At 47.5% G+C, this 27,878-nt stretch overlaps 1 protein-coding gene across 1 annotated transcript in view; it reads right to left on the reverse strand.

Annotated features, from left to right (window-relative positions):
- Positions 1 to 27,878, reverse strand: part of ADCY2 (adenylate cyclase 2) — a 458,110-nt gene that overhangs the window by 56,544 nt on the left and 373,688 nt on the right. The window contains exons 14-16 of the mRNA XM_004380271.1: positions 23,864 to 23,948; positions 12,794 to 12,931; positions 61 to 180 (exon numbers count right to left, since the gene is read on the reverse strand). Coding sequence (XP_004380328.1) covers positions 61 to 180; positions 12,794 to 12,931; positions 23,864 to 23,948 — 343 coding nt within the window. The remainder of the gene's footprint in view (positions 1 to 60; positions 181 to 12,793; positions 12,932 to 23,863; positions 23,949 to 27,878) is intronic.

Genomic DNA, 27,878 nt, shown 5'->3' on the forward strand with positions numbered 1-27,878 from the left:
GCAGGCTAGCAGTATACAGAAAAGCAACAAAAGCAATAACAGCGAGTAAAACGTGCTTACCGGGAGGAAAAACAAATTTTGTGCATGAAGAATAGCCGCCTGATCGCTGGAGGCAGGAAAACTTGTGTTGGATGTATTGGCAGCTGAAGCCACAGCTTCTTCTGGATCACTCAGGAAAAACTGCAACACAACAACGCAATGTTTCCCAGGGAATTAGTGTAAATCAGATCAATAAATTAGTCGGCAGATGCTAAATGCATTCATCTGTGTTCCTTATGCGAGGTAAGCAGGCTTGATTCTGTGGACAATCCAACCTGTCTGGCAAATGCTAGTGGCTCTCACTCTGCCTTGTGAAACTCTAGGAATTTCTATTTGGATAAGCACCATATCTGTAATGCAAATAACATGGGCCGGGCCTTCTGTGTGTGTTTGCCAACCACTCCCTCCCCCAGGGAGGTATTTTCGTCAATTATTTTTTACATGTTGCTGTAAAAGTAAGTGACTTGTTCCTGCTGAGCTATGCACTTCGTGATGAATTCTGGAACTACAAGATCGATGTTCAGTACAATGGACGTACCTCTGTTAAGTGTTAATTTACAAATGTGAAAAGCATACACTGGAGGGCTTGGTTAGGATTATGGCTGGAAGGTGACATCCCCCTGTACAAAGACACTGGACTCTCCATGGCGAAGCCAAGCCTTCAGAGTGTCCACAGCAGTATCTTCGCCATCTTTGCTCAAATACTAAACGAGTCAATGGGTTTATAGGAGCTTTTGATTTTACAAAAGGATATTAATTTGATGGGCAAAGTGCAATAAACCAGCATCAATGATTGTATCTATGATCCGCGAACTCTTGGCAGCTCAGGACCACGATGGGTTAAGAGGCTTGAAAGGAAGGACCCTCCCAGGGCTGTAGGAAAAGGGGCTGTAATAAAAAAAACAAAAAGGTCAGGCTGAGGAGGTAGAGATAATTTGCTCTTATGGGGTGGTCCCCGATAGCCACACCAGAAGGCAAGTGTCAACCTGTTAGCAAGGCGGGAGAAAGTCACTCATTCTCTCTTCCTCCCACTCGCTCTCTCTCTGTACCTCTGTCTCTCTCTGTCCCTTAATCTGTCTCTCAGTCTTTCTCTCTGTCACCCTCTCCTTGTTTCTCTCCCTCTCCGCTTCTCTGCCTCTCTCAGTCTCTCCCCGTCTCTCTCTCTCCCTCTCTGTCTCTCTTTTGACCCGTTTCTCTCTGTCTCTCTCAGTCTCTCCTTCTCTGATGCTTTCTCTGTTTCTCTCAATCTCTCTCCCCTTGTCTGTCTCTCTCCCTCTCTGTCTCTCTCAATCTCCCTCTGTCTCTCTCAGTTTCTCTGTCTCTCTCAATCTCTCCCCTTCCCTGTCTCTCTCTCCCTCTCTGTCTCTCTACCCCTGGTTCTCTCTCTCTCAACTGCCGCACACACTGTTTGAGTGTCGAATAGTTCCCCGCTCACTCATCACATGGCCAAGTGTCAGAGGAGTGTTCCAGAAAGATAAACCAGAAAATTGTGCCCCGGCCAGGTTCCCTTGACTGAAGGAGATTCCCCTCATTCATCAGTCTCGGTCGTGCTTCCTGCATAGCACTAACCATCCTTATCCAAGCTTTAAAGAGTAAAGCTTCCCTGTACAATTTCTGTGGTTGCTTCTGTTTGCTTGCACTGATTTATTTCCTTTAATGGCAGCGGTTAAGAGCTACGGCTGTTAACAAGAGGTCGGCAGTTGGAATCTACCAGCTGCTCCTTGGAAACCCTATGGGGCTGTTCTACTCTGTCCTATAGGGTCGCTATGAGTCAGCATCAGCTCGATGGCAATGGGTTTTAGTTCACACAAGTAGATAAGATAGCATTTATTTAGCATATTCTTGGGAATATTTCTCTCATATTCTAAAAATGATGTTAGATATAGTGGTTCTACCCATTACATCATTTGATAAAATTCAGCCAAATGCTGATATAAAAGAAAAGTAGCAGATTTTTAAAGTTTACCCTAAAGAATTTATCAAAAAATAACACAATCACTGGTTGGGCTATAAATGTGTTAACTCTTTGGGGAAAAAAAATATATCAAAAGAAAATGAATGGAGTAATTGCTTGGAAAACAATGGGCTCCCAAATGTTACAAAGTTAGATTTGAGGGACAGAAATTACAACTGACTTAAATATTAACGAATCACAAAACTAGAAGTAGCTTAGCTTGGTGGATTACTAGTCTTAGGCACCCTCGATCTTAAAATAACTATAAAAAAATTCTTGATTATATCACCATATAGGGAAGAAACCAAATAACTACCATGAGGCTCTAAATTGTTGCTGTCAGATGAGTAGAGATATACCCTTTGAAAGCTGTGTCTCACAAGCAGGTTATATTGGATGTGATGATTTGAACACGTGAAACAGAAAACTTCAGTGACCACACACCGCCACGCTTCCTTAACCCCCTCTGCTACCTTTTCCTAAAAAAAAAAACAAAAAACAAACCTGTTGCTGTCGTGTCGATTCCAACTTACAGGAATCCTACAGGAAAGAGTAGAACTGCCCCATAGGATTTCCAAGGAGCGGCTGTTGGATTTGAACTGCCGACCATCTGGTTAGCAGCCATGCCTCTTAGCCACTGCGCCGCCAGGGCTCTTCTACCTTTTCCTAGTATTTATTAACTTCCCATGAAATCAAGAAACTTTATTCCTTCTATCTGGAATCACATCATGATTCTGAGTCAATTTCTCCTGTACTGTCATCTTTGTTGTTGTTAGGTGCCGTCCAGTTGGTTCCCACTCATAACGACCCCCATGTACAACAGAACGAAACACTGCCTGGTCCTGCCCCATCCTCACAATCGTTGCTATGTTTGAGCCCATCATTGCAGCCACTGAGTCAATCCATCTCATCAAGGGTCTTCCTCTTTTTTGCTGACCCTCTACTTTCCCAAGCATGATGTCCTCCAGGGGCTGGTCCCTCCTCATAACATGTCCAGAGTATGTGGGACCAAGTCTCACCATCCTCGCTTCTAAGGGGCACCCTGGCTGTACTTCTTTCCAAGACAGACTTATTCCTTCTTCTGGCAGGCCATGGTATATTCAGTACTCTTCGCCAACAGCATCTTAGTCATGTTAAAATCAGAAACTCATGCCATCCCCTGATTATACCAAGTCAAATACTGAAGACAGTGTTTTATTCCTGGGTCCCTCTTCCTTCCTGGTTAAACCACCGTCACTTTCCACACAAAATGAATTTCTAGTGTCATAATTATTTGGGGAATTCTCCTCTGAATCCTTAGTTTTCTACATCTGCGGTAATAATTGGAAAAATGACAGCCTGATTCTGAACAGAATATCCTAATAAAGTGCTAATCAACACTGCCTATTTTTAACATTACTTTCAGATTTTACACTTTCCAGGTGTTATGGATTGAATGGTGTCCCCCCACAACAAGATATGTTGAAATCCTAGCCCTCAGTACCTGTGAATGTGACCTTGTTTGAAGTAGGGTCTTTGAAGATGTTACCAGTTAACATGAGGTCATACTGGAGCAGGGAGGGTCCCCATCCGAGTGGTGTCCTTATAAAACGGAAGAGACACAGAGATGGATGCAGAGGGAAGACGCCGTGTAAAGACAGGCAGAGACTGGAATGATGTTGCCACAAGCCAAGGAACACTTGGGGCCACCAGAAGCTGGAAGAGGATCCTCCCCTAGAGCCTTCAGAGAGAGCAAGGCCCTCTGATACCTGGAGTTTAGACTCTGGCCTTCAGAACTGTGAGAAAATAAATTTGTTGTTTTAAACTACCCAGTTTGTGGTACTTTGTTACAGCAGCAGTTGGAAACTAATACACTAGGTTATTTAAAATATCTCAGAATTACGTCTTTAAGATAATATTAAATTGTGAACACACACTGTAATATCGTGCTTTAAGCCTTACGACATCATTGCGTTTGTCATCTAGCGGGCTGTGGCACACTCTTTGTGTATCTGGTTTACAAAGCTCTGCTATTTATAAGAAATCTCTCGGAAGTGCCTCACAAGAGATTGCAGGATGATGGGGCGTTCGCTTGATGACACCGTCCAATGGCGGGAAAAAATGGCAGCGCTGTTGAGCTTCTCACGCGTGATCCTAATCAACAGCTGGAAACGAAAATGGAGCAGAACTCACTGATGATTTGCTGTTTGATGCCAGAAATTCTGCTTTTGAACATTTCTGGATTATCGATCATTCTTGTCCACTGTTCACTGAGGTGCCTGGTGTCCCAGGGGTGAGCATCAGGTGTTAAAAACACCTGGTACAATCTCACAATTTACTTTAAATAAAATGGACTTGGGAGTTTGGTCACTCACTGTTAGAGTAAGGGGATGAAAACTGCCAGTCCTGTGAGCCGAGCGGCCCTGGGGACCCCGCTCTCGGAGGGCTGCTGAAGGGCTCGCTCAGGATGGATCTTAGTGACTCCCCATCGGTGTGGAGCCTCCCGTGCGCGGCCGCGTGTGGCCGCCTCCACGGTCAAGGCGGAGGGGAGTCACGGGGAGCCTCCACCCTCAAGCACGATTGCTAGCCACCTGCCCATGACAGGTAATGAGGGTGCTGGCAGGTGAGGACAGAGAAGCGGCGAGGAAGGCCCACCTGCCACTCGGGGAGACCAAGGGGCAACTGCTGCGGAGGAGCTGCGGCACCAGAAAGAAAACGGAAGCGTCCTCCTTTGTCCCCGGAAAACAGGGCTGACGCGGACGTCAGGAAGTCAACGCTCTCAGAGAAATCAACTCTTCTTCCCAGTGAGTGAGGAAACACACGCCTAAACACACACACATTCACACAGACTCATTCACATACACACTCATATGCATGCACAGGTACACACGCAAACACACACAAGCACACACGTACCCATGGGTACTTGCACTCATGTACCCATACATTTACACACCCACACACTCATGCACATTCACTCATGTACACATACATTTACACACCCACACACTCATGCACATTCACTCAGGTACACATACATTTACACACCCACACTCACACTCACGCACACATACTCGTGTACACTCACGTACATATACATTTACACACCCACATACACAGTCACACTTGTACACACACCCTCATATACATGCGCTCACTCATGTACACACAACACATGTACATACTCATACACATGCACAACACACTCATGTACACACACTTGCACACTCACACACACTCAAATACATATGTCCACTCACACATATACACACTCAAACTCATACACTCGCACACAATACACATACTCATTCACATACACACTCAACACGCATGCACACACAAGTACACACTCATATACACACGTGCATGGACACACATACACACTCGCTCACACACTCACATTCATTCATACATATTCACACACACTCACATGCATGCACACCTATTCACGCACCCACACACACTGACACACCCAAGCGGCTGTTCTTGCTGAAACGTGAGTCTGATGCCCCGAGTGGCCTCCCAAAGATGACAAATCCTAAGAAACAGAGAGATAACTCAAGAGTGAGCGTCTGGAAAATGCCTTCCCCGAGGAAGCACCGAGAGAGGCGTTTTAAGGAGCCTGCTGGGTCAAGCAGTCACCTCTCCAGGACGGGGGTTGGGAGTGGGGCTGGGAAAAAGGTCAGGAGTGCCCCCGGAAGGAAGGCGTAACTGCACACGGTCGAGAACTTGCTTTGGCGCATCCCCGGAAGGTGCCACCTCCCTTGACAGGGGTGACGGGCCGGCCGGGGTGCCTCCCTGCATGGGACTCAGCGTGCTCAACCCCAGCCTGCCTGCCCCCCGGACCCTTCCTCAGCACCAGCTTCGCCCTGTGCCTCTCCCAGGGGTCGTCACAGCACCTGGAGGGGAGGCTGGGGCACTGTGGGGCATCACGACTGCCCCATGCCGTCCTAACCCAGGAGGGCAAGGGGTCGGAATAGGGGAGGGCGATGCTGTGCCAACCATCAGAGGGGACCAAAGGAAGACGCCTGGGAACACGCCCAGCCCTTCAGGGCCTAACACGGAATTACAGAAAGCGCCACACCAGGAGAGGCTGTTTTTTTTCTGCACTGATGTCAGGCTCTCACACCAGTGACAATGTGTCTCAGATATAAACACAAGAGGCGCATCTGTACGGGAAGGTACCCCGATCTCATGCACTGGGTGTCAACCTACACAGTGCTCCCCACCCAGCCCCCGGAGAAGGGCCTGGCTGGGGCTCCGGCTTCCTGCCTCTGCGCTGACAGGCAGGAAATGCAATTCCGCTCAAGTCTTGGCCACAGCCTTGGTGTGTGGAGCCAACCTTACTTCATCCCTCTCTCAAAGACCTCCATCATCCTCCCAACCTGCCCCCCACAGACATCTCTGTCTCGCCTGGCAAAGAACCTCTTTCTCTGTGAGGACGGAAACAACAGGAAGACGTATTTCTTCTCCCCAAAGGGACCACAGTGACAGTGAAAAAAACTCCACTCCTGACTGCTCACCTCGTCGAATACTTAGAGACAGTGACTGGAACACCAGTCAGTCAGCGCTAACCGTGCCTTACAGAACACAGCCAGCTTCCAGCAGTCTGTCCCCGCGAAGACGCACAGAAAAAGTAGGTGATCAGTTCCGGCTTTATAAGGCTGAACAGGATTTTAGAAAAAGGAGCAGTTTCTGTTAAAAAAAAAAAAAGTGTGTGTTCGCCCATTCATTCATTTATTCCTTCCTTGAGTAACTGTGGAAACCCTGGAGGTGTAGTGGTTAAGTGCTGCGGCCGCTAACCAAAAGATCGGGGGTTCGAATCCACCAGGCACTCCTTGGAAACCCGAAGAGGCAGTTTTACTCTGTCCTAATGGGTCGCCATGAGTCAGAATTGACTCAGCGGCAGTGGGTTTGGTTTTTTTGGCTGAGTAACTGTAGAAGGGCTGCTCGTGACACAGAAGGCACTTTCTTTCCTGTTGTTGTTCGGTGCCGTTGAGTCAGTTCCGACTCATAGCGACCCGATGTACAACAGAAGGAAACATTGCCCGCTGCTGTGCCATCCTCACAGGCATTGCTATGTTTGAGCCCACTGTTGCAGCCACGTGTCAGTCTATCTCACCGAAGGTTTTCCTCTTTTTCGCTGACCCTCTGCTTTACCAAGCATGATGTCCTCCTCCAGGGACTGATCCCTCCTGATAACATGTCCAAAGTACGTGAGATGAAGTCTTGCCGTCCGCACTTCTAAGGAGCATTCTGGCTGTACTTCTTCCAAGACAGACCTGTTTGTTCTTCTGGCAGGCCATGATTTATTAAATATTCTTCACCAACACCATAATTCAAAAGCATCAATTCTTCTTTGGTCTTCCTTAGTCACTGTCCAGCTGTTGCATGCATATGAGGCGACTGAAAACACCATGGCTTGGGTCAGGCGCACCTTAGTCCTTAAAGTGACATCTTCACTTTTTAATACTTTAAAGAGGTCTTTTGCAGCAGATTTGCCCAATGCAATATGTCGTTTGATTTCTTGACTGCTGCTTCCATGGGCGTTTCTTTCCTAGAACACGTGGAAATATACAGGGAAAAACTCTGACACTTGAGTGTGGCTGTCACGTGAAATTTCTTGCTCCGTAATTGTAGGTGCTGCTATTGCTGGCAGAGACGGTCAGTCTCAGGAAGCGGGCTGTGTTGGTTCCATGCAGGCACCAGTGGGCACCGTCCTGATGATGAGGGAGTGGTGGGAAGCAGCTCCTTGTTACGGCAACAACGCACCTAGGTTAATCTTGTGAGGCCGTGGGGTTCAGGGTGAAATTCTCGTTTTCCATGCAGAGACCCAGGTTGGATTCTCAGTGAACGCACCTCATGCACAGCCATCACCCATCTGTCGGCGGAGGTTTGCGCGTTGCCATAATGCTGAACAGGTTTCAGTGCAGCTTCCAGACTCAGACGAACCAGGAAGAAAGGTTTGGCAATCTACTTCTGAAAATCAGCCAGTGAAAACCCTGTGGATCACAACAGTGGGATCCACAACAGATCAGGAGCATGGCACGGGACCCGGCAGCATCGTTCTGTTATGCGTGGGTTCGCCATGAGTCGGGGGCTGGCTGGCTGCAGCCAGCAACCACCACCACATCCTGGAGCTGTGAGACCCTCAGAACGCCAGCCAGGGCACGCTGTCGTCCTTCAGGGCGTCCTGCGCCTTCTTGTGAAGTTTACTTCTGATCCTGCTCTCTTGGCAGCTTGGACAGCCCCAGCTCTGCCTCGAGCTACCCAGTGCTCTCCTGGGCTCCGTCCGGGTGTCGGAGCTGCAGGACAGATGTACAGTCAAGCGTGAGCAGCCATGTCTGGAATACACTCCTCTCCCTGCCTGCAGTCAGCTCGCCCCATCTCTGTCCGCCCTCCTCCACGGACGGCTGCCCGCTCTCGCATTATCCACGATCTGCCTGTGTGGCGAGGTCTAGAGACCCACAGCTGGGCAACGCAGAGGGTTCCGTCTCGGTCTCCTGGAACTGCTGTGACACACATACCACAAGGGGGGGCTCTGAAGAACAGAGATTTCCTTCTCACAGTTTTGGAGGCTAGACGTCCGAATTCAGGGCAGGGTTCTAAAGGGCGTTCCTTCCTTGTCCTGTGAGCTTCCAGCAGCGACAAGGCTTGGCATGGCTTCTGGATGCGCCTGTCTCTGGGGTCTGCCTTCCTCTCTCTCCGTGAGTCTGTGCCTGATCTGCCCTTTTTATAACTCAGAAGTGATTAGGGTTAGCACCCACGCTACATGGGTATGACCTCATTAACATAACACAAGAAAAACCCCTATTTCCAAACACGGTCATACTTACAGGTACCAAAAAAGCCCAAAATACATAGCGACCCTATAGGACAGAGTAGAACTGCCCCATAGAGTTTCCAAGGAGCGGCTGGTAGATTTAAACTGCTGACCTTTTGGTTAGCGGCTGAGCTCTTAACCACTGCGCCACCAGGGCTGCATTTACAGGTACAGGGGTTAGGACTCAACACGTTTTTTGTGGGGAGGACAAAATTCAACCCATAACAGGCTCTTGTAGGAAAGTCCCTCTTATACCTGACATGTGCTCCTTCACCTTGCGTCGCCCCTCTGGTGACAGCTTCAGGGCCACAGCAACACTGCTCTGGGGTCTTTGCACAGGAAGGCCCCTGGCCACCCAGGCCCGACCACTCCTGGGCATGAGCCTCGGCCAACTGCTCGGCCCTCTGCTCCAGTCCTGGCGTTAAGCCCCTCTGGCGTGGGTAGTGCTCCCTGGGACTGCATTGTGTCCACAGGTGGCCTCATTTCCAGCTGTCACCAGGCATCTGGATTGAGCTCTGGTGCAAAATTAAAGGTGTCATGCATGGACCAGGCACGCCTGAGACGTAGAGGATGTGGCAACCACCTGAAGGGAGGCCCGCTGTTGTCCCTGAGGGAGGAGGATGGGGTCTCGGGCCCTGCGGGTGCTCGGGGGAGAGGGGGCCACTAGATGTGAATGGTCATGTCACAGACGAGCAAGAGGAGGCCTGGAGGATGGGGCCTCGGGCCCTGCGGGTGCTCAGGGGAGAGGGAGCGGCTAGGTGTGAATGGTCACGTCACAGATGAGCAAGAGGAGGTCTGGAGGACAGAGGACGAGGTCCTGCAGGTGCTCAGGGGAGAGGGAGCGGCTAGGTGTGAATGGTCACGTCACAGATGAGCAAGAGGAGGTCTGGAGGACGGAGGACGAGGTCCTGCAGGTGCTCAGGGGGAGAGGGGGCCTCTAGGTGTGAATGGTCACATCACAGACGAGCAAGAGGAGGCCTGGAGGACAGAGGACAAGGTCCTGCAGGTGCTCAGGGGGAGAGGGGGGCTGCTAGGTGTGAATGGTCATGTCACAGATGAGCAAGAGGAGGCCTGGAGGACAGAGGATGAGGTCCTGCGGGTGGTCAGGGGGAGAGAGGGGCTGCTAGGTGTGACTGGTCATGTCACAGATGAGCAAGACGAGGCCTGGAGGACAGAGGATGAGGTCCTGTGGGTGCTCGGGGGAGAGGGAGGCTGCTAGGTGTGAATGGTCATGTCACAGATGAGCAAGACGAGGTCTGGAGGACAGAGGACGAGGTCCTGCGGGTGCTCGGGGAGAGGGAGGCCGCTAGGTGTGAATGGTCATGTCACAGATGAGCAAGACGAGGCCTGGAGGACAGAGGACGAGGTCCTGCGGGTGCTCGGGGAGAGGGAGGCCGCTAGGTGTGAATGGTCATGTCACAGATGAGCAAGACGAGGCCTGGAGGACAGAGGACGAGGTCCTGTAGGTGCTCGGGGGAGACGGGGGCCGCTAGGTGTGAATGGTCACATCACAGATGAGCAAGAGGAGGCCTGGAGGACGGAGGACGAGGTCCTGCGCGTGCTCAGGGGGGGAGGGAGGCCGCTAGGTGTGAATGGTCATGTCACAGACGAGCAAGATGAGGCCTGATGGTGGAGTTCCCTCGGTGGACTGGAGGCACCATGACAGCTCCATGCAGGACTGTGTGGCCAAGGACCAGGTGGTGCCCACCAGGACTCCGCAGGCCTTGTGGCTTGGCTGTGAGTTCTGGGACTCCAGTCCTAACTGCCTACAGGGAAATGCTGAACAGCCTGTTCATGAGCTGACCACTGAGGTGGACCGAGGGTTGAGGGGATGGTGCGGGTGGCATCACTCCTTGGCCCACATTCCCAGGGAGGCTGGCATATAAGACCTGTCCTCCTCTCCTTCCTCAGGCAGCCTGAGAGGGAAGGGCATGTTGTCAGGTGAAGGGGGTGACCAGGAAGCCAGGCTCCTGCAGTCAACGATGGGGGAGGACAGCTGGAATCCTAGGCACCCAGCTCCTAGCCAGGCAGGAAGGGTGGAAGGACCGGCTGAGGTCTCTCTGGCACTGTTTTCCAGGTGTCCTTCAGGTCGGTTTCTAGGCAGGCTGGACGGAGGCAGGGCTTGTGACCCATGGTGGTTTATGCTGGCATCGCCCCCACCCAAGTCTCTGTGAGGACCTGGACCGTCTACAGCAGAACCTTGAGGACCCATGCAGCACAAACATCAGGTCCTCATATACTCCACTGTTGTCATTGTTAGGTGCTGATGAGTCGGTTCCCACTCATAGTGACCCTGTGTACAACAGAACAAAACACTGCCTGGTCCTGCACCATCCTCACAATTGTTGCTATGTTTGAGCCCATTGTTGCAGCCATTGTGTCAATCCATTTCGCTGAGGGTCTTCCTCTTTTTTGCTGACCCTCTACTTTACCAAGCCTGATGTCCTTTTCCAGGAGCTGGTCCCTCCTGATAACATGTCCAAAGTATGTGAGATGAAGTCTTACCATCCTTGCTTCTAGGGAGCATTCTGGTTGTACTTAAGGTTTTCACTGGCTAATTTTTTTCAGAAGTAGACCACCAGGTCTCTCTTCCTAGTCTGTCTTAGTCTGGAAACTCAGCTGAAACCTGTCTGCCATGGGTGACTCTGCTGGTATTTGAATACCGGTGGCATAGCTTCCAGCATCACAGCAACACACACGCTCTCACAGTATGACAGACTGACAGACGGGCGAGGGACCATCTCCAGCAGAACCTTGAGGACGGATGCAGCACAGACACCAGGTCCTCATCTTTTCCGTAGACTGGCTTCTCCCTGCTTCTTCACGCAAAACATCTGCCCTTGCCTGGATGCCAAATGCTTTCCCTCCTTCTCATCTTCCATCCCCATCTCTCCCTGCCTCCCTCCCTCCAGGTGACCTGGTGGGCTCCTGGACTGTCCTCTAGAACTCGGTCTAGCGGCCCTGTGCAGCCAGCTCCCTATCCTTGGACAGGTGCTCTGTGGCTGGTGCTCTCATGTGCTGTGATGATGTTGTGATGGCTCCTGGATGTCTGTCCCCTCTTCTCCACTTTCAACTCCTAGAAGGCAGGGAGCTGGCTTCGTCTGAGCCTCCAGCTATGGGCCAGGCACATACTGATGTTCAATAAATCTGGTTTTGTTAAATAAATACCATCTGTTTCTAAAAAACTACATCATTGTTATTTAATATATATGGGGTATCTTGTCAACCTGACTTTATGCTTCTGGTAGGCAAGGATATATGTGCCTTAATAGGATCACACACACACACACACACACACACACAGATGTACACCGTAATATAATGTCATAACACTCTGCATTTCCAACAACTAGCAAAGTTTTGGGCACATCACATCATAACCCCTTACTGCTGCTGCTGCTGACGTGAAAATACCATGCGTCTCAGAGTGCAGTGATGACATCCGTGTCTGTTTGAGGGGCGTATACTGTAAAGATCACAGCCTGGAAAGCCCTGTGGAGTATAGTTCTACTCTGCCACGTGGGGTTGAATCGACTTGATGGCGCCCAACAAGGACATTAACTGAGGACAATCCTAACACTGACACAGTAAGAGCGGCTGCTGGGTAAACATCCACACAACGCCCAGCAATGACCCGAGTGAGGGTGACGTGGGCTCACTCCATCCTCACGGCCACCTCAGCAGACACATCTCGGCTCTTGTTTTTGGGACGGGGAAAGGAGTCTGAGGGAATTGCATGGAAACTTCCCCCCAACCCCACAGCTGGTATGTGTGAAGCCAATGTTGCCATCAGCTGTTAGCCTCCCGACAGGCCACCGCACTCGCTGCCCCCTCCCAGTTGGCGGCTCCATCCTCCATGAGCAGGAGCCGCGATGGGTGTGAGGGGGACTCCTGGGGCCCTTCCCAAGGACACGGCTGCAGAGTTTCAGGTGCGATTCCCAGCCTCTGTCAGGACAGACAGCAGAGGGAGGGACGCCAGCCTTGCGCGCAGTGCTCACCATGTTGAACACAGCCATGGTCAGGACGATGGCCGTGGTGATGACAGTGAGGAAGATCCGTGGCCAGGGCCGGTTGGCGATGATGCCCGATGACTTCAGGAGCCACATGAGCAAGGTGGACGCCTTCTTACTGCATTGCTGGTGGAGAGAGGCGGAAAAGGCAGACGTTACTATCTACACCCTCACATCTCTACACGACGGTGCTCACATCCACAAAACAATGAAAACACCCAAACCCATTACTGCCGAGTTAATTCTGACACGTGACGACCCCATATGTTACACAGCAGAACTGCTCCGTAGGGTTTTCTCGGCTATAATCTTCACAGAAGCAGTTCACCAGGCCTTTCTTCTGTGGCACTGCTAGGTGGTTTCGAACCAGCAACCTTTTGGTTAATAGTCAAGTGCAAACTGTTTCCACCACCCAGAGACCTCAAAACCACAAAAGGATCAATAACCTTCACAGACAGAACAAACAGTCCTGTCTTCCCGAGTGGTCCCATATCAGGGTCACAGACACTATTAATATCATTGCTTTATGATCACTGGCATCATTATTGCTAATTAAGAACAAATTAACTAAATTTCTATGACAAATGTATGATATCCTCGTTGTTGTTAATTGCCACCAAGTTGGTTCCGACTCACGGTGACCCCACGTACAACAGAAGCAACCGCTGCCTGGTCCCGCGCCATCTTCATGATTGCTCGTCTGCTCAAGTCCACTGTTGTGGCCCCTGTGTATTCTGAGCGCCTCCCAACAGAGGGGCTCATCTTCCTGTTGAGTCAATGCCAACATACGGCGACTCCATGGGCTACACAGCAGAACTGCTTCACGGGGTTACTCTGGCTGTAAGCTTTACGGAAGCATATCACCAGGCCTTTCTTCCATGGAGCCATGGGGTGGGTTTCCACCACCAACTTTTAGGTTAGTAGTTGACTGCAAACCATTTGCACCACCCAGGGACCTATCTATATTGGACAATATTCTGTTGTGATCCATAGAGTTTTCGTGGGCTAGTTTTTGGAAGTAAAAACCAGGCCTTTCGTCCTAGTCCGTCTTAGTCTAGAAACTCTGCTGAAACGTGTTGAGCATCACAGCTTGAGCATTCTGTTCACGTGACATCCTGGTCCAAATGACACATCAATGGCTGCCAGAACTACCGTCCACGCACACCCCTGAACGTGTGGAGGGACTCCCAGGAGATGGGGCACGTTCCTGCCCACTCCCACACAGAACACTCAGAGCCACCCACTGGGATGTGTGGGCTTGGTGTGTGCTGAGTTCAGGGCAGCTAACTCAGGATGCAACTGGTCGGATTCTACCGTCTGCACAGTGGTGAGAACAGCTAAGCACTCGACTACTAACCGAAAGGTTGGTGGCTCGAATCTACCCAGAGTCACCTCAGAGACAGGCTTGGTGATTTACTTCTGAAATGTCACAGCCTTGAAAACCCCATGGAGCAGTTCCACTCTGCACACTTGGGGTCACCATGAGTTGTAACTGACTTGACAGCAATGAACAAAAATAACATGCCTCACAGTACCCCACGCAGCCGTTTTTAAACTATGGTGACAAATATTCACACCAGCATTGCCCTGGAAGGTCGGGGAGGCAGGAACGTTCTTCCTCTCTTCATTACCGAGTAGAGGCCGGAAAGAAACCTATTTTTACTTTGGTAAACACTGCTGGTGGTGAGGACAAGGAGATACAGGAAGGTGAGGGTGGAGACGTGTACCCAGAAGTACAATAACAATGAGAAGCGTTGAACTCGGAAGTACAATAACAATGGAAGGGGAAGGAGGAAGACAAAGATTTTGGGGGAAAGATAAACCAACGATGGACAAGAGAGAAGGGAAAAAGACTATGTTCTTAACACAGAATGAACCTGAGTAAGGAAAACTGGGAGCGCTGATTCAATCTGCAGCTCTTTATAGAAATTATGACTTGGGCTTTGATAAGATAATTTAGTTCAATGTATTCCGTTTTAGGTTAAAGCATTCCAAAAAAGTTCCTGGTGGAGAAGTAAGATCACTAAAATCTAGATCCCCTTTAGTTAAACATGGTAAATGATCACATTTCAAAAAACACGTTGGCATTTATGCAGAAGACACTCTTGAACTGAACACCAGAGAATGCCTGCTAAGTCCAGCAGTTTCGCCATTTTACTTGATCTCTGGTTTAACTACTGGCCGAGTTGCATCCCAATCTGTTTCCTCCCTTTCTTGATCAGGGGACTCAGGCACCCTGTGACTGGCTCTTACGGAGAGCCTCAGGAGCCCTGGTGGCACAGCGGTTAAGTGCTCGGCTGTGAACCGAAAGGTTGGTGGTTCGAACCCACCAGCTGCTACGGGGGAGAAAGATGTGGCAAAGATTTCAGCCTTCGAAACCCTATGGGGCAGGTCTACTCTGTCCTATATGGTTGCTAGGAGTCCGAATTGACTCAACAGCAAAGGGTTTGGTTTACAGAGAATTCACTGTGTACCTTCTAGAAATGGTCTCAGCGGTTAATGCCATAGTCATCCACTAACAGATACGAGCTGGGCACTAAATGGGTGGAGATGTAAAAAGGAAAAAGGATATGAACATACAGGAAAGCTGAACCACAGAGGTGGTGCCGGCACAGAAGCAGTATACGCGGTAAGGTGGGAAGCACGTGGGGTGAATATTAGTGTTTGTAATCCACTGCAGATAGTGGGTTCTCCTCATACGAATAAAATGCTCAGACATTTTATTTGGAGACAAAAATAAAAAGGAAAAACCTTTACGCCAAACATTAGATTTTCTCTCTTCCTCTCCTCTCCCTTCTTCCTCTCTTTCTGTCCATCCCTCCTTCCCTTCCCTTCTCTTTCTTTATTCCTCTCTCTCTTCCTTCTTCTCTCTCTTTCTTACTATTTGCTCTGGAAACAACTCGAAGTTTCTTACTCAGAAATTCCTAATACAGCAAAACCTGCAAAAGCCAGAATCTATGTAAGGTGGGAACCCGTCAGAGAAGGAAAACGCAAACGTTTTCCACTAACAGAGAGTGGTAGAAAGGTGGCAAGCCTGCACCTGTGAGACGTGGAAAACTTGCAAGACTTGGAAAAACATGGCAGCCCCGTCGAGGTCTGGCCCTCACAGGTTTCACCGTGACTTAAGTGAATCATCAGAAAAGTTGACGGCATTCACCATTTCATTAGTGCCCATTGTAAACAGTAAGCTGAGGTAGCTGAAGAGAAGTCGAAGCTTACATTCAGTGAAGGTTAGTAAAAGAAAAAAATTTGGAAAACCTATAAATATCTCAGAGTGACTCTGTAGCATACTTTCATGATTAGGAAAACAAAACCCATGTTAAAATCTTGCCTGAGCAATATGGTGGTGAAGCCATTCCCATGAACAGATGTTCTGGTCCACGTCCCTAAAGGAACGTCTACCTGAGAATTGTCATGATCCAAGGATGCTCTTCCTGACTCACTGGCAGCAGCGAGCTCCAGCAATAATTACTGTAACATTTAGTCTCACACAGACTGGCATGTGTACCTGGATCATCTGTCTGTGCTTTAATTTCCTCCAGGAAGACATCTTTATTGCAATCCATCATATTTTACAAAATCAGCCTGCATCCCTCAGCAGTCCTCCACGGCCAGGAACCTCACAGCACTGTCTACATCGTATTATCTTGGCTGACCTGTTTGTCTCAGGCCACGTGAAGAGCTAAGTGGGGACTCTGACCACATCACACTCATCCTTGGATTTCCAGAGGCTAGCACAGTGCTTGGCAAACAGTAGGGACTCAACAATGCCAACTGAACAAGTTCATTAGCTTAATGGGCAATCTAAAGAGAAATTTCCAGGGGCCAGAGCCCTGGTGGTGCAGTGGTTAAGAGCTTGGCTGCTAACCAAAAGGTTGGCAGTTCGAATCCACTAGCTGCTCTTTGGAAACCCTATGGGGCAGTTCCTCTGTGTCCTATAGAGTCACTATGAGATGGAATCAACTCTACAGCAATGGGTTTTTTTTTTTTTTTTTGGAGACAAAAAAGGAGCTTCGTGCTGGAGGGACTGGGGCTGAGGGGCTGGCCCAGGGGTGTCCCAGCAATGGACACAGGATACAGCATCTAGAAAGTGGGCTTCCAGTGCCCACAGAGAAAAGGAGGAGCTGCCGTCGGTCTGCAAAGGGGGTGGCATCTGGGACTGAAATCCCTGAATAGAACCAGGAATCTTGAAGGGCTGGCTCTTCCATGTGAGTATTTAGAGAAACTCCCACCAGCCATCTGTCAGTGTGTTCGACTGTGGTGGTTTGCATGTGACTGTAATGCTGAAGCTGTGCCACTGGTATTTCAAATATAAGCAGGTTCACTCATGGTGGACAGGTTTCAGTGGAGCTTCCAGACTAAGACAGGCTAGAAAGAAAGACCTGGCAATCTACTTCTAAAAATTAGCCACTAAAAACCTCATGGACAGCAACAGAACGTTGTCTGACTCGCTTGGTTTGGACATGTCATCAGGAGGGATCAATCACTGGAGGAGGACATCATGTTTGGTGAAGTAGAGGGTCAGCAAGGGTGAGGGAGATCTTCGGTCAGATGGATGGGCACAGTGGCTGCAGTGATAGACTCAAACATTGTGAAGATGACTCAGGGCTGGGTAACGTTCTGTTTTGTTGTGCACGAGGCTGCCACGAGTTGGAGTTGACTTGATTGCAGGTATCTATATATCTATCTAGATGAACTCCATGGATTAACTTTTTCAGGGAAGTATCAATCATCTTAAAATGATAAATCAAAACTCTAAATATGGGTTGCTATTCTTGTGGAGTGCCTTCAAGTCAATTTTGACTAATAGCAGCCCCATGGGACAGAGAGAACTTCCCTATAGAATTTTCTTGGCTGTAATATTTAAGGAAGCAGATCACCAGGTCTTTTTTTCCACAGAGCCGCTGGGTGGGTTGGAACCACTAACCTTTTGGTTAGCAGCCAAGTGCTTAGCCACTGTATCATTAGGGTGTTGGGTTAAAAATTCCATTATCTCCTTGATAATGAGAGTACTATAATGAGCCAAAAACCAGAGAAAGTCCTTGAGACTCTGGCAGAAGCAGGAAGGGCACTGTTTTTTGTAGATGGCACTTTATAACCTAGGGTACAAGGGACGTCCCGGTTGGGAGGGCGGGGGACAGCCCCATTGAATATGATGTAAAAAAATTGTGAATTAAATGAAGCGATGGACCTCATGCGGGAGAGTCAGCAGGCACACCGACAGTAGAATTAGCACCAAGAGAAATGCAAGTAACTCAGCACTCTAACGTGGACTACAAAATAAGGTTCAAGTGACAGAAGAGGGATTAGAAGCCATAATGAATGAGCAGGTTGTTAAGAGAAAATAATAGGCATACTTAAAACAATGAGCCATACAGACTGTCATGGATTGAACTGTGTCCCCCCAAAACATCTGTCAACTTGGCTAGGGCATGATTCCCAGTATTGTATGATTGTCTACCATTTTATCATCTGATGTGATTTCCCCATGTGTTGTAAACGCTATCACCATGATGTAATAAAATGGATTAGCGGCAGTTGTACCGATGAGGCCTACAAGACTAGATAGTGTCTTAAGCCAGTCTCTTTTGAGATATAAAAGAGAGAAGTGAGCAGAGACACATGGGGACCTCACACCACCAAGAAAGCACTTCTGGGAGCAGAGCACATCCTTTGAACCTGAGGTTCCTGCACTGAGATGCTCCCAGAACAAGGGAAGACTGATGATATGGACCTTCCTCCACAGCCGAGAGAGAAAGCCTTCCACTGGAGTTAACGCCCTGAATTTGGATTTGAAACCTACCAGACTGTGAGAGAATAAATGTCTCTTTGTTGAAGCCAACCACCTGTGGTATCTCTGTTATAGCAGCATTAGACGACTAAGACACAGACTCTCTAGAGATGAAAATGTAGATACGAAATAAAAATCTCAATGGTTAAGGAAATGTTCTGCATCCTACTTTGGTGAGTGGTGTCTGGGGTCTTAAAGGCTTGCAAGCAGCCATCTAAGATGCATCAATGGGTCCCAACTACCCGGAGTAAAGGAGCATGAAGAACACCAAAGACACAAGGAAAGTATTAGCCCAAGAGACAGAAAGGGCCACATAAACCAGACACTTCATCGGCCTGAGACCAGAAGAACTAGATGGTGCCTGGCTACCACCAGTGACCGCCCTGACAGGGAACACAACACAGAGTCTTGGATGGAGCAGGAGAAAGGTGGGGTGCCGAATTCAAATTCTAATAAAAAGACCAGACTTAACGGTCTGACTGAGACTGGAGGAACCCCAGAAAGCAAGGCCGCCGGACTCTCTGTCAGCCCAGAACAAAAACAATTTCCGAGGCCAACTCTTCAGACAATGACTGGACTGGACTGTGGGACATAAAATGATACTCGTGAAGAGTGTGCTTCTTAGCTCAAGTAAATACATGAGACTAAACGGGCAGCTTCTGTCCAGAGGTGAGATGAGAAGGCAGAGAGGGTCAGGAGCTGGCTGAATGATCATGGGAAATCAGGGGTGGAAAGGAGGACTGTGATATCACAGTATAGGGAGAGCAATTAGGGTCACATAACAATGTATGTATACATTTTTGTATAAGAGACTAACTTGAAATGTAAATTTTCACTTGAACTACAACAATAATAAAAAAAGAAATGGAAAGAAAAAAAATCTCAATGGTTCTGCTGAAGAGGGTGTTGGTAAACTGAGAATAAGACAAGATCTGAGGAAATATCCTATAAAACAGCACAGGCAGAGAGATGTGATGCACTTAAGGGAAGCTGTGACTCGGAGGACGAAATGAGGAGATGCCACAAACTTCTACAGGTGTCTGAGAAAAACAGAACTGAAAGACCAGGAAGAGGCAAAATACGAGGAGACATCAGCCAACCAAGAGCCCTGGTGGCACAGTGGTTGAGTGCTTTACTGCTAACTGAAAGGTTGGCAGTTTTGAACCCGCTCAGCATCTCCATGAGAAGAAGACCTGGTGATCTGCTCCTGTAAAGATGACAGCCTAGAAAACCCTATGGGACAGTTCTACTTTGTCACATGGGGTTGCTATGAGTCAGAATTGACTCGACGGCACCCAAAAACAACAATATTGGCCAAACACTGTGAGGACCAGGAGTAGCATGAGTTCTCTGGCTGAGGAGACACACTGACCAAATCCTTAACCGGAAAAGGGAACATAACTCTAAACATGAACACCAGGAATCTGTTGCCCGTGGCAGACGCAAAGCAAATCACGCAAAAAAGACTAGAGAAAAAAAGACGTATTATCTCTCGAGGGACAACAATCAGATAAGATGGTAGGCTTCTCCTCAGTATATTAGAGGCCAGGGAAAGATGGAGTCATGTTTTCAAAAGGGTTAGAAAAAAATATGATAAATTATCACTTAATGAAGAAAAAAATAGAGTTTTTTTTTTTTTTCATACAAAAACTGAGCAAGTATATTATTCACCGTCTCTTGTGGAAAGGGTTATAAAAAGAAGTGCTTTAATAAAATGAAGCTGAGTTCTGGGGAAAGGAATGATATTCAGGAAGAATGAAGAAGAGAAATTTCTAAACAACAAGAAGAATAATGAGAGCAATCTCAACGAATCTGAACACTAAAATTTAGAAAAATCTAAACAATACTAGCATGGAAGGTGAGAATGGATGAGCAGACTTAGAGCGTGGTCCCAGTATTATTCACCACGAGGACGGAGACATTAACATGCTTTGTTAGGTCAGGTCAACATGTTACATGTTTAAGGTAGTCTTTAAAAGAACAGACTAGAATATAGAACTTTCAAGGCACGGGGTCGGGGGAATAGAAAGGAATAAATCAACCCCACTGATCCAAGAGAAGAGGAGACAGGAAAGCTGAACAGAAGCAAATAAGATGCATGATGGATTAAAAACAAAACAGAACAAAATCAGGCTGGAGAAGTAATTATAATACACATAAATATGATATACTTGTCAGGTGGAAGACAGAAATTTTTGGATCAGAGAAAAATAACGTACGGCCACGTGTTTACCAGAGACACATCAGACACCTACACAATGACAAGGAAGTATTGAAAGCAAAGAGACGGAGAAAGAGACTCTGGGCAGACAGCAACCTAATGATAGCTGCTGGGTTGTATTGATATTAGAGAAAATAGACCAGGGGAAAACCACTCGTGTGGGCTAGAAATCTTCTATTAGCTGGGTGTGTGACCTACTCTTCCTTCCCCAGGTAGAAGTGATTTTTGTGCTTTCATCTCTGCCTGGGCAAGGCTGGCAGGTGGCCTCCCATTACCTCTACTAGACAAAGCACAAGGTAACAACATGGACAGGAAATGTTCTTCTGACGTTTTCTAGAGTTTTCATTTGCTGTATGTGGCATACTTGTCCCAAAAAATGCTTTGTGGATATACGTGTGGCATTTTTGGTTGGAGTTACTCCCTTGTATTTGGTATTAAGATAGAAGTCCACCTGGGGGAGCTTTACATATTTAGACCTGGCAGTAGTGTGCATTTACCACTGCTACTACCAGAGTCCTGGTGGCACAGTGGTAAAGCGCTCGGCTGCTAGCCAAAAGGTTGGCGGTTTGAACCCACCTAGCAGCTATCCTTCAAGATAGCTTAAACAGTAAAATAAACCCTATTATCAGAATGAGACTGTCATGGATTGAATTATATCCCCCCAAAAATGTGTGTATCAACTTGGCTGGGTCATGATTCCCAGTATCATATGATTGTGTAATCTGATGTGATTTCCTTATGTGTTGTAATTTCCATCACTATGATCTAATAAAATGGATTAGTGACAGTTATACTGATGAGGTTTACCAGATTAGACAGTGTCTTAAGCCAATCTCTTCTGAGATATAAAAGAGAGAAGTGAGCAGAGACACATGGGAACCTCACACCACGAAGAAAGTAGTGCTGGGAGCAGAGCGCGTCCTTTGGACCTGAGGTTCCTGTGCTGAGATGCTCCCAGACCAAGGGAAGACTGATGCATCACAAGGACCTTCCTCCAGAGCCAATGGAGACAGAAAGCGTTCCCCTGGAACTGATGCCCTGAATTTGGACTTTTAGCCTACTGGACTGTGAGAGAATAAACTTCTCTTTGTTAAAGCCATCCACTCGTGGTCTCTCTGTTAGAGCAGCACCAGAAGACTAAGACAGAGACCCACAGCAAAACCACCGCCGAGAATTCCTTGCAGAATTTGACAAGGATTAAATCTGGACCAAGGATTACAGCTGGCCACTTGCGGGAGACTCCTTCATGGATCATATTGATTCAAGCTTAGAAAGACCAGAAGCCTTCACATTTATTCTTCCTGACAAATCTGGCAAAACACAGGCTTCTTGTGAGGAGGAGTTAGACACAGTTCATCTGAAGCCTGGAAATTTTCTCTTTGCAAGACCACAGCGCTACGACATTTTTAGGGGATTTAAAAAACTCGAGATGTGAAGTGTGCATTCAGTACATTAGAAACTAAGTTTCATTCTCCGAAGAGTTTTCAATCCAATTTTAAATTCTTAAACTAGTATATCAAATGATGCATTGCACAGGGCAAATCTGCTGCAAAAGACCTCTTTAAAGTGTTCAAAAGCAAACATGTCACTTTGAGTACCAAGTTACACCTGGCCAAGCCATGGTGTTTTCAATGGCCTCATATGCATGTGAAAGCTGGTTGATGAATAAGGAAGGCCGAAGAAGAATTGACGCCTTTGAATTGTGGTGTTGGTGAAGAATATTGAATATACCATGGACTGCCAAAAGAACGAACAAATCTGGCTTGGAAGAAGTATAGCCAGAATGCTCCTTAGAAGGGAGGATGGTGATACTTCGTCTCACATATTTTGGACAGGTTATCAGGAGGGACCAGTCCCTGGAGAAGGACACCATGCTTGGTAAAGTAGAGGGTCAGCGAAAAAGAGGAAGACCCTCAATGAGATGGGCTGACACAGTGGCTGCAACAATGGGCTCAAACGTAACGACTGTGAGGATGGCGCAGGACCGGGCAGTGTCTCCTTCTGTTGTACATGGGGTCGCTGTGAGTTGAAACTGACTCGACAGCACCTAACAACAACTCTTGTATACTAAGCAAAATCCACAGAAGTTTGTGAAGGTAGGAACAGAAAGCACAGCATGCAGGGCCAAGAGGCAGAGGCATGCCTGGGGATCTGAACCCTTGATGGCCAGAAGATTTCAACGATCAGAGCGGGACACAGTGGAGAGGCTGGGCTGTAGGCCTACTGCTTTTCAGAGCCTTTGAGGACAGGGAGAAGGTTTAAAGAGACCGCACGGCACCGAAAAGGGCTTCGTGCTTGGTGAAGGAGGAGACCAACAGAAATGAGGGAAACCTTCAACAAGACGGACTGACACGCCGGCCTTACCGATGGACTCAGACACGCCAAGATCATGACGATGGCGCAGGGCTAGGCAACATTTTGTTCTGTCATACATGAGGTCGCCGTGAGTCGGAGCCAACTGGACAACTGTATCCCACGTTAGCTTTCTCAGCATACTCTCATGCAGAGCAGCCAGCTCACAGGACTTGCTCTGGACTCCGAAATAAGCTTAGATGTAATTCTTATGTCTAGACCCAGCATCTAAGCCATAAGAGCTTACCATGTTTGGGTAAAGTTAAAACACCAATAAAAATACTTTTAGATTTGCTATTTTCAAATGTTCCAAAATTTTATAGCTTGAAAAAGTGTGTAAAACATGCATTTGGCTTAAATTTTAAATCCCCTGTACACCAAGAGCCTCCTATAACATTTGCCCTCGTTCCTACAAATACTCCAAACACTTAGAGATGACACAAATATAAACACGACTTCACGGTATAACATCCAACATTTAAAATGATTTCCAAATGAAAGTCCTGGCTGTATATGAGCTGCCTCAGTTTACATTCTGAGCTGTTAACATGAAGGGAACATGTTTCTTTCCTGGGCTCTGTATCGCCTGAAACACGAAATCAACAAGCTGACTGTTTTGGAAAATTTGAAGCAAGACACCAGCTTTCTTCAAATGAACTCACTTTCAAAGAAGTTCCAATCCTGAAGTACCTACCAGAAGCTGCCCAGCGAAGCAGACAAACAGGATGAAGGTGAGCGAGAGAAACGCAGCTCCAAAGGAAATTCCAAGGACGGTCGTTCTGCCAGGAAACAGAAAGGAACAGATTAGTGTGGGGATAGTTCCTATGATTCTGGAAATACTGGTTTTAGCTGCCATTGACTCAGCCCTGACTCACGGCGATCCCATGCACAACGGATCAAAACGCTGCCCCGTCAGTTATGGATCCACCGTTGTGATCCAGAGGGTTTTCACTGGCTGATTTTCAGAAGTAGATCTCCAGGCCTTTCTTCCTCATCTGTCTTAGGCTGGAAGCTCCACTGAAACCTGTTCAGCAGCATAGCAACATAAAAGCTTCCACTGACAGACGGGTGGTGGCTGCACAGGAGGTGCATTGGCCAGGAATCCAACCTGGGTCTCTCGCATGGAGAAATCTGTCAGTGAAGCCCCGATGACCCTACCATTGCAGCATACCATCTCATCAATGCTGGCTTGATCCAGCTTTGAAGCCCTGGCTAGAGGCTGGTCCATTCCCTTCCTGAGCAGAAGATTAGGTCCACTCTCCAACCACTCCCCTTATTGGGCTCTCACACTTCTGGACCACTATGCACCCACCCTAATTGCTCCGGGGCCAGGTACCCAACAACCAGGGACAGGCCCTATGCCCCAGAGCTTGCAGAATTATTCAAAATGTCCCATCTCCAGGAATCCCGCGCAGCCCAGCTAACCCTCCCTGCTTGCGGAACGCGTCTCCTGCATTCCTGCTGGCTGTCACACTGTCCCCAGGCTACACCTCCTGACTGGCCTTGTGCCACAGCATGCTGTGCTCTCCCCAGGGAACAGCGAGTATAACAAAACATATAAAAATGTCGCCGTCTCTCCCTTGATCTATGTCTGCTTTACCATATCTCCGCCAAGCCAACGGGATTAAAACACTCATTAACCAGACCCATAAGAAACGGATGTTCCAATCAGCACTTGAGTCCACCCCACCAACAGTATGGCCGTGTGGAGGCCTGGAGTTTACTCATCTTCTAGGCACGATTCGGAGCCCTGGGGGCGCAGTGGTTAACAGCTCATCTGCTAACCAAAAAGGTGGCAGTTTGAATCCACCAGCCACTCCTTGGAAACCCTCTGGGGCAGTTCTACTCTGTTCTATAGGGTCGCTATGAGTTGGAATTGACTCGACGGCAACGGGTTTTGTGATTTTTAGGCGCGATTCACAGCGCTCTCAAATACCTGGCCAGGTGATAACGTGTGTCAACATTTTACGAGCAACGATTAGGCTCTGCTAAGAGAGTGGAGAGCCGGCCCTCCACATCTGCAGGCTCCACATCCACGAATTCAACCAACCGCAGGTCAAAAATATTCGGAAAAAAAAAAAAAAGTTGAAAAAAAACTTGGATTTTCTGTACGCTGAACGCCCACGAATGAAGTGGTGTGGAGGGTCCCCGCTTAGCCCCCATCACCTCACAGATCCTCAGTCTCTCTGGCACTCATTGTTTGATCAGTGTTTAGCTCAAGTCTTGTCATTATTCCCTAAACAATACAGTATAACTACTCCTTACATAGCACACACAATGTACTAGGTTCCATAGGAAATCTAGAGATGATTTAAAGTATACAGGAGGATGGGCGTAGGTTATACGCAAATACTACGCCATTGTATAAAACGGATTTGAGCATCTGAGGATTTTGGTATCCACGGGTCTTGGAACCAAGCCCTCACGGATACCGAGGGACGACTGTATACCACACCGGATACACCTCGAGGGTTGGATCAGCTCATCCGCCAGCCTTCCGGAAGTCACTGGAGTCCTGATTCTGGCCACAACCTCTGCCCAACACATCTTCTCCGAGTCTGCTGCTTGGACCACGGGGTGGGTCCCTGAGTGGGGCAGAGTGGAGGGGAGAGCAGCACGTATGCGGTCCACTCTGAGAGGTACGGAGGGCCCTTGGCATTCCGACTGAGACTCTGAGGGCCACAGCGACTCATGTGCTGAAGTCTTGTTTCTCACCTTCTCGTCCATTTTCATAAGACAGTTCTGACCGGTTTGCTTGGAGTCTATTCTCTCATAGTTTGTCTCGGTGTCAAGCGATGCCAGCTTCATAAAGATGAGTTTGAGAACACTGTGTCTTTCTCTCAGGTCTGGAACTGTTTAAATAACAACTGAATATTTCTTGTTGAAAACGAAAGTTCTCACAACTGGACTGATAACCATCATGGTAAATGAAGAAGAAACTCAGGTTGTCAAGGATTTCATTCTACTTGGATCCACAATCAACGTCCATGGAAGCAGCAGTCAAGAAATCAAACAACGTATTGTGTTGGGCCAATCTGCTGCAAAAGACCTCTTTAAAGTTTTAAAAAGCAAAAATGTCACTTTGATAACTAATTTGTGTCTGACCCAAGCTACTGTCTTCTCAATCACCTCAGATGCCTGTGACAACTCAACAATGAGAAAGCCAGACAGATGGAGAATTGATGCATTTGAACTGTGGTGTTGGTGAAGAATATTGAATATACCATGACTGCCAGAAAAATGAACAAATCAGTCTTCGAAGAAACACAACCAGAATGTTCATTAGAAGCAAGAATGGCAGACTTCTTCTTGCTTACTTTGGACACATCATCAGGAAAGATCAATTGCTAGAAAAGGACATCATGGGTGGAAAAGTAGAAGGTCAGAGAAAATATGGGAAACCGTCAACACAGTAGCTGTAACAATGGGCTAAAACATGTCACGGATCATGAAGACGGCACAGGACCAGCGAACACGTAGTTCTGTTGTACGTACGGCCGCCATAAATCGGGGCCAACTCGACAGCAACTAACAACTCTGTGCCACATACGGTTCAGGGCTTTAACGTATAGTTCACTTAACCCTCACAAAAATCCTATATGGCAGTTACTATTATTACCTCAAGGGGCTCTGGGGAGAAATCGTTAACTGCCTGGCTGCTAACTGAAAGGTCGGTGGTTCAAACACACAAGTGGTTCTGCAGGAGAAAGACCTGGCGATCTGCTTCTGTAAAGATTACAGTCTTGGAAACCCTATGAGGCAGTTCTACTCTATCCTATAGGGTCACTATGAGTTGGAATTGAATCGACTCGATGGCAACGGGTTTTGGTTTATTATCACCTCGTTGTATCAGACAGAATCTGAGGTCTGGAGAAGTTGAGAAACTCGCCTCAAGATGAGAGCTATTCAGTGGTGGAGTTGGGATTTGTAGCCATGAAATTGTTTTCCCGACCCAGGTTCTGTTTCTAGGGGTAGACAACCTACACTTCTGCCATGTTTACTGCTTCTACTTGATGGTTAACTTTGACAATTTTCCTAGAAATTATCCATTTTGTTTAGATTTTCAAATGTTAAAATCATTTCCACATAGTATTCTCTTATAATTTAAAAAAGCATCCATATCTGAAATAATTTCTTCCTGTTCTTAATGTTATTTTCCTCTAGATCAGATTTCTGAAGTTTTGCATGTTTTGTTGATCTCGAAAAATAAGTGTTTGTTTTCATTATTAAAGTCTGTGCTTTCCGTTCATTTTCTATGTTATTAACTTCTGATATAATTTTTAAAAAACTCCTTCCTTCAACTTTATTTAGGTCGATACTGTTCTTTTTCTTGATTGTCATTTATTGCCAATCTAAGGATATAAATCTTCCTATAACTACTACTCTGGCCAAATCCCACAGCTTTTGATTTATAACTACTCATTGTCATTCGTTTCTAAAAAGCCTATAATTTCAATTTTTATTTCCTCTAACACAAGAGTCTTTCAGAAGTGTGATTTTCTTTTCCTTTTTTTCTTTTTATTGTACTTCAAGTGAAGGCTTACAGAACAAATAGTTTCTCATGAAACAGTAGTACACATATAGTTTTATGACATTGGTTAACAACCCCATGACATGTCAACCCTCTCCCTTCTCGACCTTTTTTTTTTTTTTTGGTGAAAATATACATAGCCAAAGATACACCAATTCAAAAATTTCTGCATGCACAG

This window comes from Trichechus manatus, unplaced genomic scaffold (genome assembly GCF_000243295.1).
Source record: "Trichechus manatus latirostris isolate Lorelei unplaced genomic scaffold, TriManLat1.0 scaffold00072, whole genome shotgun sequence".
Classification (NCBI taxonomy): Eukaryota; Metazoa; Chordata; class Mammalia; order Sirenia; family Trichechidae; genus Trichechus; species Trichechus manatus.